This window comes from Phyllostomus hastatus, unplaced genomic scaffold (assembly GCF_019186645.2).
Source record: "Phyllostomus hastatus isolate PE091 unplaced genomic scaffold, TTU_PhHast_1.1 phas_scaffold_501, whole genome shotgun sequence".
Lineage (NCBI taxonomy): Eukaryota > Metazoa > Chordata > Mammalia > Chiroptera > Phyllostomidae > Phyllostomus > Phyllostomus hastatus.
The window spans coordinates 23,748,461-23,762,361 of record NW_025334033.1 but is presented as its reverse complement, the minus strand read 5'-3'; the positions used below and the strand labels follow the sequence as shown (position 1 = coordinate 23,762,361).

The window sequence follows — 13,901 nt, the reverse complement described above, 5'->3', positions numbered from 1 at the left end:
GAGGGATAGTGAGGACTGAGGTGTGCTGGCAAACAGCTGGCTGTCTGGAGCCGTAAACGGGCCTGTTTCTGCTGTCACTGTGGCCAGTTGCAAGCTACCACTGTGACTTCCCCGGGTCGCAGAGCTGGGAAGAGAAGCCCAATGCACACCGCTGTCATCCGGCCGGGCTGTCCCCACACGTGAGCCACAGACTACAGCATCGAGGGCACAGGTGGACGTGAGATATAGTAAAATAATTAGGAAGGGTTGTCATGAGAATTTATTGCCTGTGCTTTAATATAATTTATTTAGTCTTAAGTGTGTTTGATTTCATCTTTAATAATGACTGTTTAACAGCTGACCCACGAAAACTTTGAGCGCCTGGCAGCCTGCTCTCCTGGGCGGGGCTGAGCCCGTCCCAGCTCCCCGGGCACCAGGGCCTGGTTTGCTGTGCGGGAGAGTCCGGCCCCTTCTCCACCAAGTTGGCCAGGCGGCTCTTGGCTGCCAGTGGAGGGCTCCAGGCACCTGAAAGAGCTTGTTAATCAGTTTCTGGCAAGTCACCGAAAAGTCATTGTCTGTCCTCATTATTGATTACACAGGATCGCCACCTAGTGATGCAGAGGAGATAGTCTGGGTTTAGGGCTGAACCCATCTGGTGTGGATTGAGCCTGGAAGATGGCCGTTTCCTGCAGTGGTCTCCAAGTCTACTGTGTGGTGAAATACAGGCACAGTGACCATCTCCTGGGCACAGACTTCTTGTGCTCTGTGCACGTCTGACAGTAGAAATTTTGTTGGGAGCCCTGTGTAAAGCTCCGTTAGAATTAGAAAGAGGACCTGGGCCATTGCTCAAGTCCCCCTTTCCTAACAGATGAAGACACCTGAAGAGGTGAAGCGATACCCCCTGTTACGTGCCACCAGTGGCAGAGCTGGGCCTCACACCCACCGCACTGACTCAGGAGGCAGGGTCCCTTCTGCAGACGGGCAGGCCCTGCCCCGACAGCGAGTGGTGCGAGTCACTGCACCACTGCACTGCTCCCCTGCCCTGAGAGGCGTGGGCCTGTAGAGGGTGTGGCTGGGGTTGACGTGAGATCTGCAGGCTGAGCAGGACATGGCAGCCCCAGTTGAAGGGTGGAGATAGTCCAGGGGAGAATGGCCAGAAAGGCCAGTGTGGCTAGAGCTCTGGGGGCCTCATGCAAATGCCATCGTGTTATCCAGGGAGGAAGCCGGCAGGAAATCCCAGCTCCCCTCATTGGGCCTTGCACGGGGGTGTTGTGAGGTGAAATGAAGCAACATCTGTGAAAATGCCTAGCACGGTGCGTGGCCCAGGACAGTCAGAGCCCTGGGCAGGTGTAGCTTCGTCTCACACAGCTACAGGCAGGAGTGCCAGATGACATCCCATCTGCTGGCACTTGCAAGAAGAGTGGAGACGTGCCCCGATGCCACAGTGAGGCAGATGTGGCTGGTGAGGATGGCTGTGCCCAACTGGCTGTCTTTGGGAAGACGCTGCCTTACTGGAACAGTGGCGACCTCGGGGTTGCCCTCTCCCCATACAAAGTGCAGAGCTGTTCTCCACCTCCACACCCATTCCCCACCAAACACACTCCCTTCCCAAGCAGCAGCACCCATCTCAAAGCTGCAGGGCTCTCCCCACTCCCAGCGCTGGAGTGCTGTAAAACCCATGCAGCCTGCTGACAAGGGGCCGGGTGGCTTTACATCGCCAGCATGGCAGCAATTGTCCGGGGCCTGGGACAACCAAACCGAGTTGCCCAGGGTCTACCCAGGAACCCAGATTCCCCAGTAATCCCCAAGGAAGTTTTACTTCGATCGGTTTTACTCTGACTTTCCTGACAAAGTAGCCTCTGGTGCCTTGGGATCAAAGACCCCCTCCCCCCGCCCGCCCCACTCTGCCTGGGACACCGGCGACCCACCGAGGTCACAATGGGTCTCAGCGGTGCCCTGCAAAGCCCAGAGGGGCTCGTGCAATTTACTCTTTAAAAAAATCAACCACTTTAAAATACAGTTCACCCATTTTTGGTACAATCACACAGTTGTGCAACCATCATCAGAGTCTACTTTTAGAACATTTTCATCATCCCAAAGAGAAAGCTTCTTCCCATAAGGAGTCATTCCCCCATGCCCAGCCCAGCCCTAGGCAGCCACACTAATCTGTCCTCTGTCAATATAAATAGCCTTTTCTGGACATTGCATATAAGCAGAATCATCTTGCTTTTGTTAAATTGACTCCTAAAGACTACTTTCTTTTTTATGTCTTGTAAATGGGATTGTTTCCTCAGTTTCATTTTTGGATTGTTCATTGCTAATGCCCAGAGATGGAGCTGATTTTTATATATTGATCTTGTATTCTATAATCTTGCTGAATGTGTTTATTAGTTTTAATAGCTTGTTAAGTGTATTCCTTAGGATATTCTATGTGTAAATCATCTCACGTGCAAATAGAAGTATTTTCACTTCTTTTCCAAACTGTGTGGCTTTTATCCTCCCTGACTGGTTGCTCTGGCTAGAGCTTCCGGTGCAGCACTGAGCAAACACGGTGAGAGCCGACACCCCGTTTTGTTTCTGGCCTGAGGGGAGAGCACTGTCTTTCACCAGCAAAGTGATGTAAGCCAGGGGTACGTGGCCAGGGTGTCCTAACTCCAACCAGGGCTCGGGGCTTCCATGAAAAAGGGCGGGAAGCACCGGTGTGGCCTGTGGCAGGACAGGAGACTGGGGGCCGGCAGGGGCCACACCTGGCAGGGACTTCGTTGGCCACAGGAAGGGTTTTGGTCCATTTCCCAAGAGCAGAGAGAAGGCTCTTTAGTGGGGGTGGAGGGTGGTGTGGGACGAGGGGAACTAACTAACACGCTGGGGTGATGTTCAGGGAGCTCAGAAAGGAAGCAGCTGGCAGGGAAGAAAGGGAGGAGGAGGAACTGAGGGCTTAGTCAATGCTGGAGGCGGCTGGGCAGAGGGCCCAGGGAGGGGTGGCTGCAGGGAGGAGAGTCCTACCTTTCAGGGATCATCCAGCTTTATCTCGCCACTAAGAGGCTCCGCTGTCTAGAGACCACACCTAAGTCCCAATACTCTTGGCTCCAGACGCCTCACCAACCTGCACTGATGTTAGGTTCCCCCTCCCCCCACAATATGAGAAGCCAAATGTCCATTTATGGCTCTTTTGAGGGGAGTGTGTGTATGTGTGTGTGTGTGCGCACACGCGCGCGCACATGTGTGAACATTTCCTCCTAACCCTGCTCCCTGGAACTAGCAGGCTGGGCTGGAGGCTTTCCTCCCTCCCAGGTTTTTCTGACACACGCCCCACCCCTCCACCTTTTCCCTGCTGCTGGGAAATCACCTGACTGCCGGTATCCAGGCTAATGGCCCTTATTAACCAAATGCAGACATCCCTAATATATAGGTTGCTTAATTAAAAGCCCGTGTGCCGGCCAACTTTCAGAGGAGCCAGCACCTCTCAAGCAGGGATTGGGGATTTCCAGGAAACCAGGGAGGAAATGATGTCATGCTAAGGACCTATCAGGTGCCTTTCCTCTGTGATAAAAGTGCATGGTGGGGGGTAGGGATGTGGTCAAGCTAAGACTGAAGCTTGTGCCACTTTGGGGTGGGCTCCCACCCACAAAGGAAGAAAGCCCCGGGTGGCACCCAAGGAATCCCAACCCTGCTGGGGACAGCCCTACCACCCGGCTGACACCCAGTGCCCCCTCCCCCCAAGCCACCCCCTCACGATCCGACTTACTCGTCAGCACCAGTTAGCACCTGGTGTCACAGGACCTCAGCAAGGACAGTGGGGCTCTGGCCTCCTGAGAGCAGAGTTTGAAGCCCAGTGTGCTTCCCTCCCTTCTCCTCCTTCTTCCCATGGTGTGAGCAGGTGTTCGAAGACCCAGCCAGATCTAATGGCCAGCCCCACAGTGTTGAGTTCGGGCCAGCTTTTCTCAGGAGAAATCTGAAGCTTAATTTTTGTAAGCAAATGAATGTATGTAGGCTTTTCCTTTGGTTTGTCCTTAAGCGAAGTGCGGGTTGTGGGGAGTGTTTTCTGTACTTTTATTTCCTTTTGTTCTAAATGTTTTTATGAACAGGCCTAATAAATACTCGTTTCGGATATAAGTTTAAAGATCTCACTGAGTAGGAACAAGCTATGGTTATACTCTTGAGACAATGTATGCATGGTGACGGGGGGCACTATAGTAGGTTGAAAGAACACATCTGAAGCTGGATTAGGGTCCTAGTCCTACAGACGTTTCTGATCACCATGACCGAGGGGAGGAGGTGCTACTGGCATCCAGTGGGTAAAGGCCAGGGATGTTGCTAAACACCCTACAGTGCCCAGGGCAGCCCCAACAGAGAAGTAAGTGACCCCAAAGTCAGTAGCACTGCGGTAGAGGTGCAGCTCTGGATAAAGTCTTACGCAAGAAAATTTATAATAGCATTTTTTATCATGGAAGTTGGAATCGTCCCGAGTGACCCTCAGCAGTGGAGAAGTAAATTGTGACACATTCATGCAGTAGAATAGCATGAAGCAATGAGAATGAATGAACTGAAACCACGCACATCAACAAGGTACAACTCAAAAATGGAGCAAGCAGTAGTAGAATAGGATTCCTTTCGTGCAGTTCAAACAGGCACACTGTGTGGATGATCTAGGGAGGTGTGCGGTAAAACTACAAAGAAAGGCAGAATTATAAATACAAAGTACAGATGATTGGTTCTGGAGGGGACTGCAGCCGAGGAGAGACTTCTATGGCACCAGCAAAAGTTCTGTTTCTGAAGTTGGGGGAGGAGGGTAGATTCGTGACTATTTGTTTTATTACCATTTAGATGTGTATATACATATATATGCTTTACAAACTTTTGTATAACTGCCTTTTCCACAATATGCCGGGGGTGCAGTAACAGCAGCTGATGTTTATTGAGAACTAAATGTGTACTTTTGCAGTGACCTTGTCAGGGAGGCTGTTTTAGAGAGTGACATATCCCTCTAAGGATGGAGGTAGATTTGAACTTGAACAGGGCAGAGCCAGCCCTGGGGTCCAAACCACTCCACAGTGCTGCTGCCTGCTGTTGGGTGCCATCTCCCATCTGCCTCCACTCTCTCCGCAGGGTCCGGAGACAGACGACCAGCAGGCCTACCCCAGCAGGAGGCAGACCCAAGCCCCAGCCCAAGCCTAAGCCTCAGGTGCCACAGTGCAAGGCTCTCTACGCCTATGATGCTCAGGACACAGACGAACTCAGCTTCAATGCCAATGACATTATCGATATTATCAAAGAAGGTAAGTGCATAGCTGGCTGGCTGGGATAGCCTCCCAAAGAGCATGCAGCCACATTGCTATAAAAACTAGTTTAAACATGAAGGGAATTTATGGGCCCCTGTAACTGAAACTTGTAGAGGTAAGCCACATTTCAGGTTCAGTTTAATCGAGGCTCCAGCTTCTTTTTTTTTTTAATGCTTCTTTTAGCTCTTCCCTCTTCTTTGTATCTCTTCCCTCCTCAGGCTTGTTTTCCTCCTGGTAGCAAAATGGCTACATCAGTACCAGGCCAACAGATCAAACCATATGTGAAAGCTGCTTTGTCTATGAGACTTCTCTTAGCCTCTGGGCGACGCCCTCCCTTTCACTGGGACTGGACCGCATTGGTCACGTGCTCACCCTTGAAGCAATGTCTGCAGCAGAGTGGGCTAGAACAGGCCAGGGACTGCCCTGGCAAACGGGAGTTGGTCTCTCCCACGCAAGCTCCAAGGCCTCCTCCTAATGCAGCTGATGGAATGGAGGCCAGGGAGGCAGCCTGTGACCTCCATTATGAAAGTGGCTGAATGTTCTACTAATTTGGTAGAGAAGATAAGTTAGAATATCATATACACATTAAACTTTAGCACCTATGGAGGCATAAAAAAACAAAGGTAATGCCTGGCTTAGGATGTTAGAAAAAACACCATGAAGGAAAGGGCATTTGTAGTGCGGGGTAGGGAGACAGACAGACAGAAAAGTCACAGAGACTAGAAAAAGCAGGTCGTTTTAGGAAAAAGAGCCGATGCTCGACCTCGGGCAGAACCCCCCCAGCCAGGAGCTGACCTGGGAGACGAGATGACTGACAGTGGGTATAGCCCGGTTGTAGAATGTCAGGTTCTAGGAGACGGGCAAAGACTCTGGAGAGCCACCGGGGTTTAGGAGCAGAGCAAGGACAGCCTCAGTGAACAGCGGCCTGGGCCAGTGTAGCGTTCAGGAAGAGGACAGTTCCAGGGATTGTTGAACAGTTCCTTCCTCGTGCGGAGGAGACAGAGATGTCCAGGTGCCTGCACCAGCCTCCTTCTGACCGGTCTCTGGGAGGTGGTGGGTTTCTTTTTATCTTTTTTAACCATCTAGTTCTCCACACGTTTTAATAGTTTAAGCCATTTAATATCCTTCTTAAAAAGTAATTGTAAAAATAACTGTTGAAATAAACTCCAATAAACACAAACAGGATCTTTATTATGAGCTTTGTTCGGCAAAAATACTGGAAATAACCTAATATCCAATAAAGAAATGGGTTAGAAAGAGCTCTGCTATATCCATTCAGTGAACCTTTATGCAATATTTTTATTAAAGATAATGATATGAAAGTACAGTATTGAAACTGGAAAATGTTCATGGGAAAAAGTTAATTTACTATGGACTATAGTCTCGTTTTTGGAAAAATACAAAATGCATACAGCTATCTGTATTGTCTATATATTATATATGTATTATAGAAAATGTTGAATTGGTCTCCTTAAGTATTGAATTTTAAATGAGTATTACTTTTCATTTCTCAATACTTTCAAATTTTTCTAGAAATAACATATTAGACATATTTAAAACAATTGCATATTTACATAAAATATAGAGTCCTGAAGTCATCAAAACATGTTTTGAGTTATCACTGTGGTTTACACAGTGTGGTGTGAGTGCAGGAATAGACGTGTAGATAAATGGGGTGGAAGAGAGCCCAGAAACAGACCCCTGTGTAGATAATATATGATAAATGCATATTTAATGTGTGATAAATGTGGCTTTGAAGTCGGGGCAAGGATAGGCCATTCCTTTCTATTTGGAAGAGAAAATACAATCAGCTACCTACCTCATAAATGAAAAAAATCAGATGGATTAAATATCTAAAAATATATGACTAAATTATAAAACTGTTAGAAGGGAACCTAGAATATTGCATTAATCTTCCGGTGGGAAAAGCCTTCCGCTGGAAGACACCAAGCCCCCAAACTATACAGGATTTAACCTCATAAAAAGGCTAAATTAAAACCTTCTGCATGGTGAAGAGCACCAGGAGCCCAGTTAAAGTATAGAAACTCCTCCACATGAGTAGGACGAATGGTCCCATCTGCAAGTGCAAAGGGCTGGCGAGGCAATGAAGGGCAGAGGCTCCCAAGTCATCAGTGAGGTGCAACATGAAATATTTCACCTGTGACACCAGCAAAGACTCAAATCACATGTGGTCCACATGCCCTTGTCCAAACCCTTGGAGCTGGATGTGTTTCAGAAACCAGACATGGGAGCTCTTAGGAAGTTAATAATGGTATGTGTGTGTACGTACTTACATAACTACCTTTGAGGGTCCCGAGGCAACACCCTAGACCAAAGTCAGTGGTTCTGCTAAGAAACATGAGCATTCACACTCTTCATGTCAATTCAGGTCAAATTTTACCATCAAATGAGTCTCAGAAAACTTTTAATTTTCAGAACATTCTGGATTTTGCTGTTGCAAATGGAGTATGGGTTATCATATCTGTAGTTAATGAGAGAAATAGGTAACTTTCTTTCCTTGTTCCTTTTGAAACAGACTTTTGGGAAGGGAATTTAACAATATTTATCACCATTTTTAAAACCCCATGTCATGAATTTATATTTAACCCCTCTACCAAGATAAATCTTAATAAATATATATTTAAATATATAAAATAAAACTCCTATATATAAGTAGAGTTTTCTTTAATAATAGTAATGTGGGAAAGGATTTCTAAACATGATAGAGAACCAAGAAGCCATAAAATAATAGATCGTTTGATTCAACTACTTATATATTAAAATACCTTAAAACGTTAATGTGGTAAAACATTATAAAAATGGGAGGAGGATATTTGCAACTCGTGTGACATATTCACAAATATATCAAGAACTCCTAGTCAACAAGGCGAAGAGCAACAACCGACGGAAAAACAGGCAAATGACAGGACCGGCAGTGTGCGTGCGGCTGCAGGACAGAATACAGACGCTCTTTACATACCGATTTGAAATGATCGTTGGTATACATTATCAAGGCTTTAAAAAGGGCAGAGTGTGTATTATGCATAGTATGCTATCATTTGTGTACCGTGGGGGTCATTTTTATAAAGACTTGCTTTCTTGTACATGGAATATCTGAAGAAAGGACCAGGCGTAGGCGACACTGCTCGCCCTCAAAGAAGGGATCCAGTGGCTGTTTCCACTGTTCATCCTTTTGAACTTCTGGACGTATGCGGGAAGGCATTATCTATGATAAAAATAACATTTTTCTTACAAGGGTAATAGGAGGCCCATATCCTTTGACTCGGCAGTCTCTCCCATAGAACTACCTGCACACAGGCATAAAGACATGCGTATGGACGTTGACTGCGTTAACAGTGAAAAATTGGGACCACATGCCCATCAATAAGGAAGTAGCTGCTACATTTTGAGATACAGTGCAGCTGTTTAAAAAACGAGATAAAGACATGGAAAGGTTATATGTAGAGTCTTATAAAGTATTGAAAAGCAAGATGCAAAATAGTAAGACACAGAATGGTCCATTTCTGTTTAAAATGAGTATGTCTTTATAATCATAGAAGAAGTTCGGGAGAAATATATACCAAATAGTTATTACTGGTGCAGGGCCAGAGGTTAAGGCGGAAAGTAAGGATTGGAAGTGTTGCAGACTAGATCCTTCCAGAAGCAGGGTCTGAAATGGAGTTAGGGGTGTAGAGGAAGGGCCAACAGCAACATCTCACAGCTGGGCAGCAGGTCCTTCCCCGAGGAGGGCCCCCTCCCCACCGAGGGCCCCGTTGTATGTCTGCTGTATGGAGGGGTTACTTTCTGCCACAAACTTTTTTTATTTAAAATAAGAGAAAGTAAAGAAGGAAAAAGAATGCGGCTAGAGCCCAATCACCTTAGCCCGTGGGATGCGGCGCAGCACGGCACAGGAGCAGGGCGTTCAGCCCAGAGCGGACAGCCTGGCTGCCCTTCACTTTTCCCTCTCTGTCTCCCCGCAGACCCTTCTGGCTGGTGGACGGGCCGGCTACGGGGCAAGCAGGGCTTGTTCCCCAACAACTACGTGACGAAGATCTGAGTTGCGCAGAGGCTCTGGCACACGGGGCGAAGGAGTTTCAGGCACAGAAGGGGCAGGGACATTCGGGGCTCTCCTTCTGATCTGTCGCAAGCAATTGCTTCTCCAAGGCCTGGACTTATTCTGGCACCTTCCCCAGGACACTGAAAAACTGGGTTGGGGAAAGGGAGCATCACTCCATAAATGACCCTAAAAGATAGCCTATTCATAGGAACCCGGGAGGGCAAAATGGCCACCCACTAAGATTTATTTATTCTATTTAAACCTGGTGAGAGGACAGGCAAGGTCCACTCAGACCTTGCTGGCTCTATCCAAACAGCACCCCGCTCGATCGCCAGGCCCAGGAGGTGGCTGTAGGTGACCACTGACAAGTGCCTCTAGTTGAAGAGCACATTTCTTTCATCCCTCTTTTCCTTACCTGACACATGGCATGCCTTTCTGCCACCTGCCCTCTGCAGGCTGGGCTCAGCGTGAGTGGGTGCTTCCTGCGCAAGTGCCGAGGGCTGGCGCGGCCTGCTGAGCACACAGGCGCAGAGGGGCGCTGGTTTACACTTCACGGGACCATCGGGCTGCCTGGCTGCGCAGGGGCTGGGGGCCGGGCTGGGGGCCTTGCTGGGGGCCTTGCTTCTTCTGGGTCCTCAGTGGGAATGTGGCTGGCCCATGTTGGTTTTCTGTTCAATGCTGTACCTATTACTAGAAGGGTCTCTTTTTTTTTTTCTCAAGCTGTACATTTATAAAAACAGATCATATACTGTATATATTAAAAAATCTCAAGATGGTAGAAACATGTATGAATGTACTAAGTAGTATTCCACTGTACTTATTCATGAAGGTAGGTTTTATTACAAAACTCACACCAGGTACTTACAAATGTGCACTACTCATTTTCAACTGTAGAATCAGTATTACTGCTTTCTAGCCCAGTCTCCGAAAACCCCTCCCAGCCCTTTCCCTACGGATTAATTTCCTTCTGCCCCCCTCATGCCCATTACCTTCTAATAAATAAAGAAATCAGTGAACCACCTTGCTCTTTCTCGACATTCATTATGGGTTAAATTGTGTCCACATCCCCCCGAAAGGATATTTCGATGTCCTAACCCCCAGGGCCTCAGTATGTGACCTTATTTGGAAATAGGTTCTTGACGGAGGCAAATGAAGTCGTTGGGATGCGCCCTAATGCAGTGTCACTGGTGGGCACAGAGAGGGAGATGATGTGGAGTCAGCGGGCTGCAAGTCAAGGAGAGGAGCCTAGAGCAGATCCTTCCCTCCGAAGGAACCAACCTTGCGGATACCTGGATCTCAGACTTCTACGCTCCACAACTGAAAGACCATAAACTTGTGTTGCTCAGCCACCGAGTCTGTGGCGTCTTGTTAAGACAGCCTTCGCCAACCAGTTCAGCGTGATTGCAGTGACAGTGGAATGCTGGGGGGGAAATGGAACATACAGCAATAGGGAAGGCTTATAGGGGAGACTCCCAACGACTCCTCTCCTCCCAGGAGCCACGGTCCCTTGGAAGCTGTTGGGAAAACGGTTTGAGAGGCACACACCAGTTTGTTGTCTCAGGATCCCCAAGTCTTTGGGAAAACAACTATAAGGGGTTGCATGTAAAAAACTATCCAAATTTGGAACAAAGTAAACCAGTCAATAATGTGTTTTATCAAGAACAGGGCCCTGACCAGTGTGGCTCAGTTGGTGTCACTCCATAAGGAGACAGGTCACTGGTTCAATTCCCAGTTAGGGCACATGCCTGGGTTTCAGGCCAGTCCCCTGTCAGGGCACATAGCAACCAATTGATGTTTCTCTCTTGCATCGATATTTCTTTCCCTCTATTTCTCCTTCCTTTACTCTCTCTCTAAAAATAAATAAATAAAAATCTTTAAAAAAAAACGGAGCAAACTTGACAGTAGATTTCAGTCCTGGTTGTTGTTCATGTGTGACCACATAAGAGAAATAGAGCCATCATGAGATGACATGAGGAAAGAGAATCCTATACAAGAGAACCCTTGTATTTTATAAAGGACTCTCAGATTCCTGGACTCACTGAAAGTGGGAGGGAGGAGACAGAACCACAGTTCCAACCAAGGAGCATCAGGGACTCCCAGTCTTGATGCCCAGGCTGCTTTCTTGCAGACAGGAACAACAAAATCACCTTCCATCGTTACCATACACCCCTAGCTGGCTAGTATGAGCTTTTGTTTTTCCTCCTAAAAATCTGCCCTGGGCCCTGGCTGGCATAGCTCAGTGGATTGAGCACGGGCTGCGAACCAAAGCATCGCAGGTTTGATTTCCAGTCAGGGCACATGCCTGGGTTGCAGGTCCCCAGCAACCGCACATTGATGTTTCTCTCTCTCCCTCCCTTCCCTCTCTAAAAATAAATTAAAATCTTAAAAAAAAAATCAGTCCTGGGATAAAAGAAACCAAACTTTAAGAATTTGGGGCTGACAGCACAAGTCTGGATTAAGCATAGATTCTCGTAAAAAGGGCTATCTTGAGGATGTCCTAATTCAAGTTTTGGAGAAACTAAGGTGACTTTGATGGACAATGGGAGGAGTCACAACATGTGAAATTCCTTAAATAAAAATGTACTGGCTTTGCTCTGGCTGGTGTGGCTCAGTGGATTAAGTGCCAGCCTATAAACCAAAGGGTCGCTAGTTCAGTTCCCAGTCAGGGCACATGCCTGGGTTTTGGGCCAGGTCCCCAGTGGGGGCACTCGAGAGGCAACTACACATTGATATTTCTCTGCCTCTTTTTCTCCCTCTCTCTCTAGAAATAAATAAATAAATGAAATCTTAAAAAAAAATAAGCTCATGTTTTAAAAAAAATGTATTGGCTTTAAACAAGTTTCCCTAAGGCGAAACATTGAAAGAAAGACAGGAAGGAAGGGAAAAGAAAAAGTAATTCCCACTTGGGGAAAAAAATCAGTCCTGGCTGGTTTTAATTAATTCTTGGTATTTTAAATGTGTGTGTAACTGGGGCCCCTCGGGCTCTCAATAACCAAAAAGGAACTGGGTTAGACTTTCCCCTCAAGCAGCAAGAAGAACCCTCACCCACGGGGATCACAGAGCAAAACCCCATTCCTGCGCTCATGTCCCCCCCCTCCCCCCCCCCCACAGTGCTGGCACTCAGAGGAGCTCAATGTGTTTAAATGGGTAGGTGAATTTATGATTACAGATGAAGAAAATGTAAAAGTCATTACCTTAGGTTTCCTCTAGTCCCTGGATGTAACCAGGCCTGCCGTTTTGTTCACCTTTCAGTTAAACAGACCTGTGATTAGTTTGAGAGTCACTTAAACTAGGATTTAGAGAGGGTCAAGGGGCCTTCCCTGCCTTCTAGGATAGGCCATCCTCTTTGGGATGTGGGGTGAGCAGGTGCGCATACGCCACACGTGTCGAGCAGTAGAAATGCAGTGTAAAGGTGCGGCAGAGGCCTCCAACTGAAGGTTTAAGGCAACCAAGCACCCGTGAGCAAACTTGAAGGTGGCACTAGGGCAGAAGTGTTCCAGCCGATAGAGCAGCAGTTCTCAAGCCTCAGAACCCCTCTGCATGCCTCCGCGTTACTGAGGGCCTCGCAGTTCTGTTTTGTCAGCTATAGACAGCTACCAGTATTTCCAATACTAGAAATTCAAACAGAAAATTTTACACCAACACATTCCACTCACTGCCAGAGTGATGGATGTTGTCGCATGTCACATAGCCTCTGGAAGACCCCACCAGCCACTATTCACAGGACTGGAGTTAAAAAAACAAAAACAAAAACATGCAAATAAAATCCCAGTATTATCATAAACATAGTTTTGACCTCATGAACTTCTTGAAAGGGTCTCAAGGGAACCTCAGGGGTCCCCAGGCCACATTTTAAGCATGACAGAGTGGTAAGTGCTAATGAACAGGGTGCAGCGGGGAGAGCAACTGGCTTTCTGAAACCATGCAAAATGCCCATCGCTTCCTTAGTTCTCAGGGAAGCAAGACGTAACCGTGGAGAGGACAAGGGGTGAAGCCCTTTTAAGAGCTTGCTGCCTCACCAACAGGATGCAAACCACCTATGTGCCAACATGTCCCTGCTGATGGTGATTCACCACCATTACCCAGTCTGGCCCCATGAAGGCTGAAACGGGATGAGGAGCCGTGTCCTTTCCAAAGGACGTTCCTTGAAGAGTGCATTCACCATGTCCAGTCATACCTGACTGGCCAGAAGTTATTCATGTGGCCTCAGCTACAAGGGGGCTGGGAGTCTCCTGGTGGGGACGTTTCATCTCTGTATAGAAAGCAGCTTGTCCTGGATGCCAGGGAGAGGGCTCCAGCCTCCTTAAGCCCGTGCAGGGCTCCTGCCGGGCAGAGATGCCCCCGAGAACAAGTGAGAGACAACATGGCTGTGCCACACAGCAGGGCATGTATGTAATCCAGAATCCCTCTATACTTCTCCGGACCTCCCCCAGGCAGATTTTACAGGTGGTTTCCAGGTGGTTTTACTGGTGGGTGGGAGTGGAGTCTGGTTTCAGGATTGGTGTGCACAGTGCATCCGTGGTAAAGAACAGCGTTCCTGGCACGCCTCACTTTTGTGGTCAAGAGTGGGAGGCGCCCTGCGATGC

The 13,901-nt window shown here is 47.8% G+C and overlaps 1 protein-coding gene across 1 annotated transcript in view; it reads left to right on the top strand.

The window, feature by feature from the left end:
- MYO1E (myosin IE) overlaps window positions 1-10,335 on the top strand; it is a 199,686-nt gene extending 189,351 nt beyond the window's left edge. The window contains exons 27-28 of the mRNA XM_045823123.1: window positions 5,086-5,255; window positions 9,239-10,335. Coding sequence (XP_045679079.1) covers window positions 5,086-5,255; window positions 9,239-9,315 — 247 coding nt within the window. The 3' untranslated portion in view covers window positions 9,316-10,335. The remainder of the gene's footprint in view (window positions 1-5,085; window positions 5,256-9,238) is intronic.
- The last annotated feature ends 3,566 nt before the right edge of the window (window positions 10,336-13,901 follow it).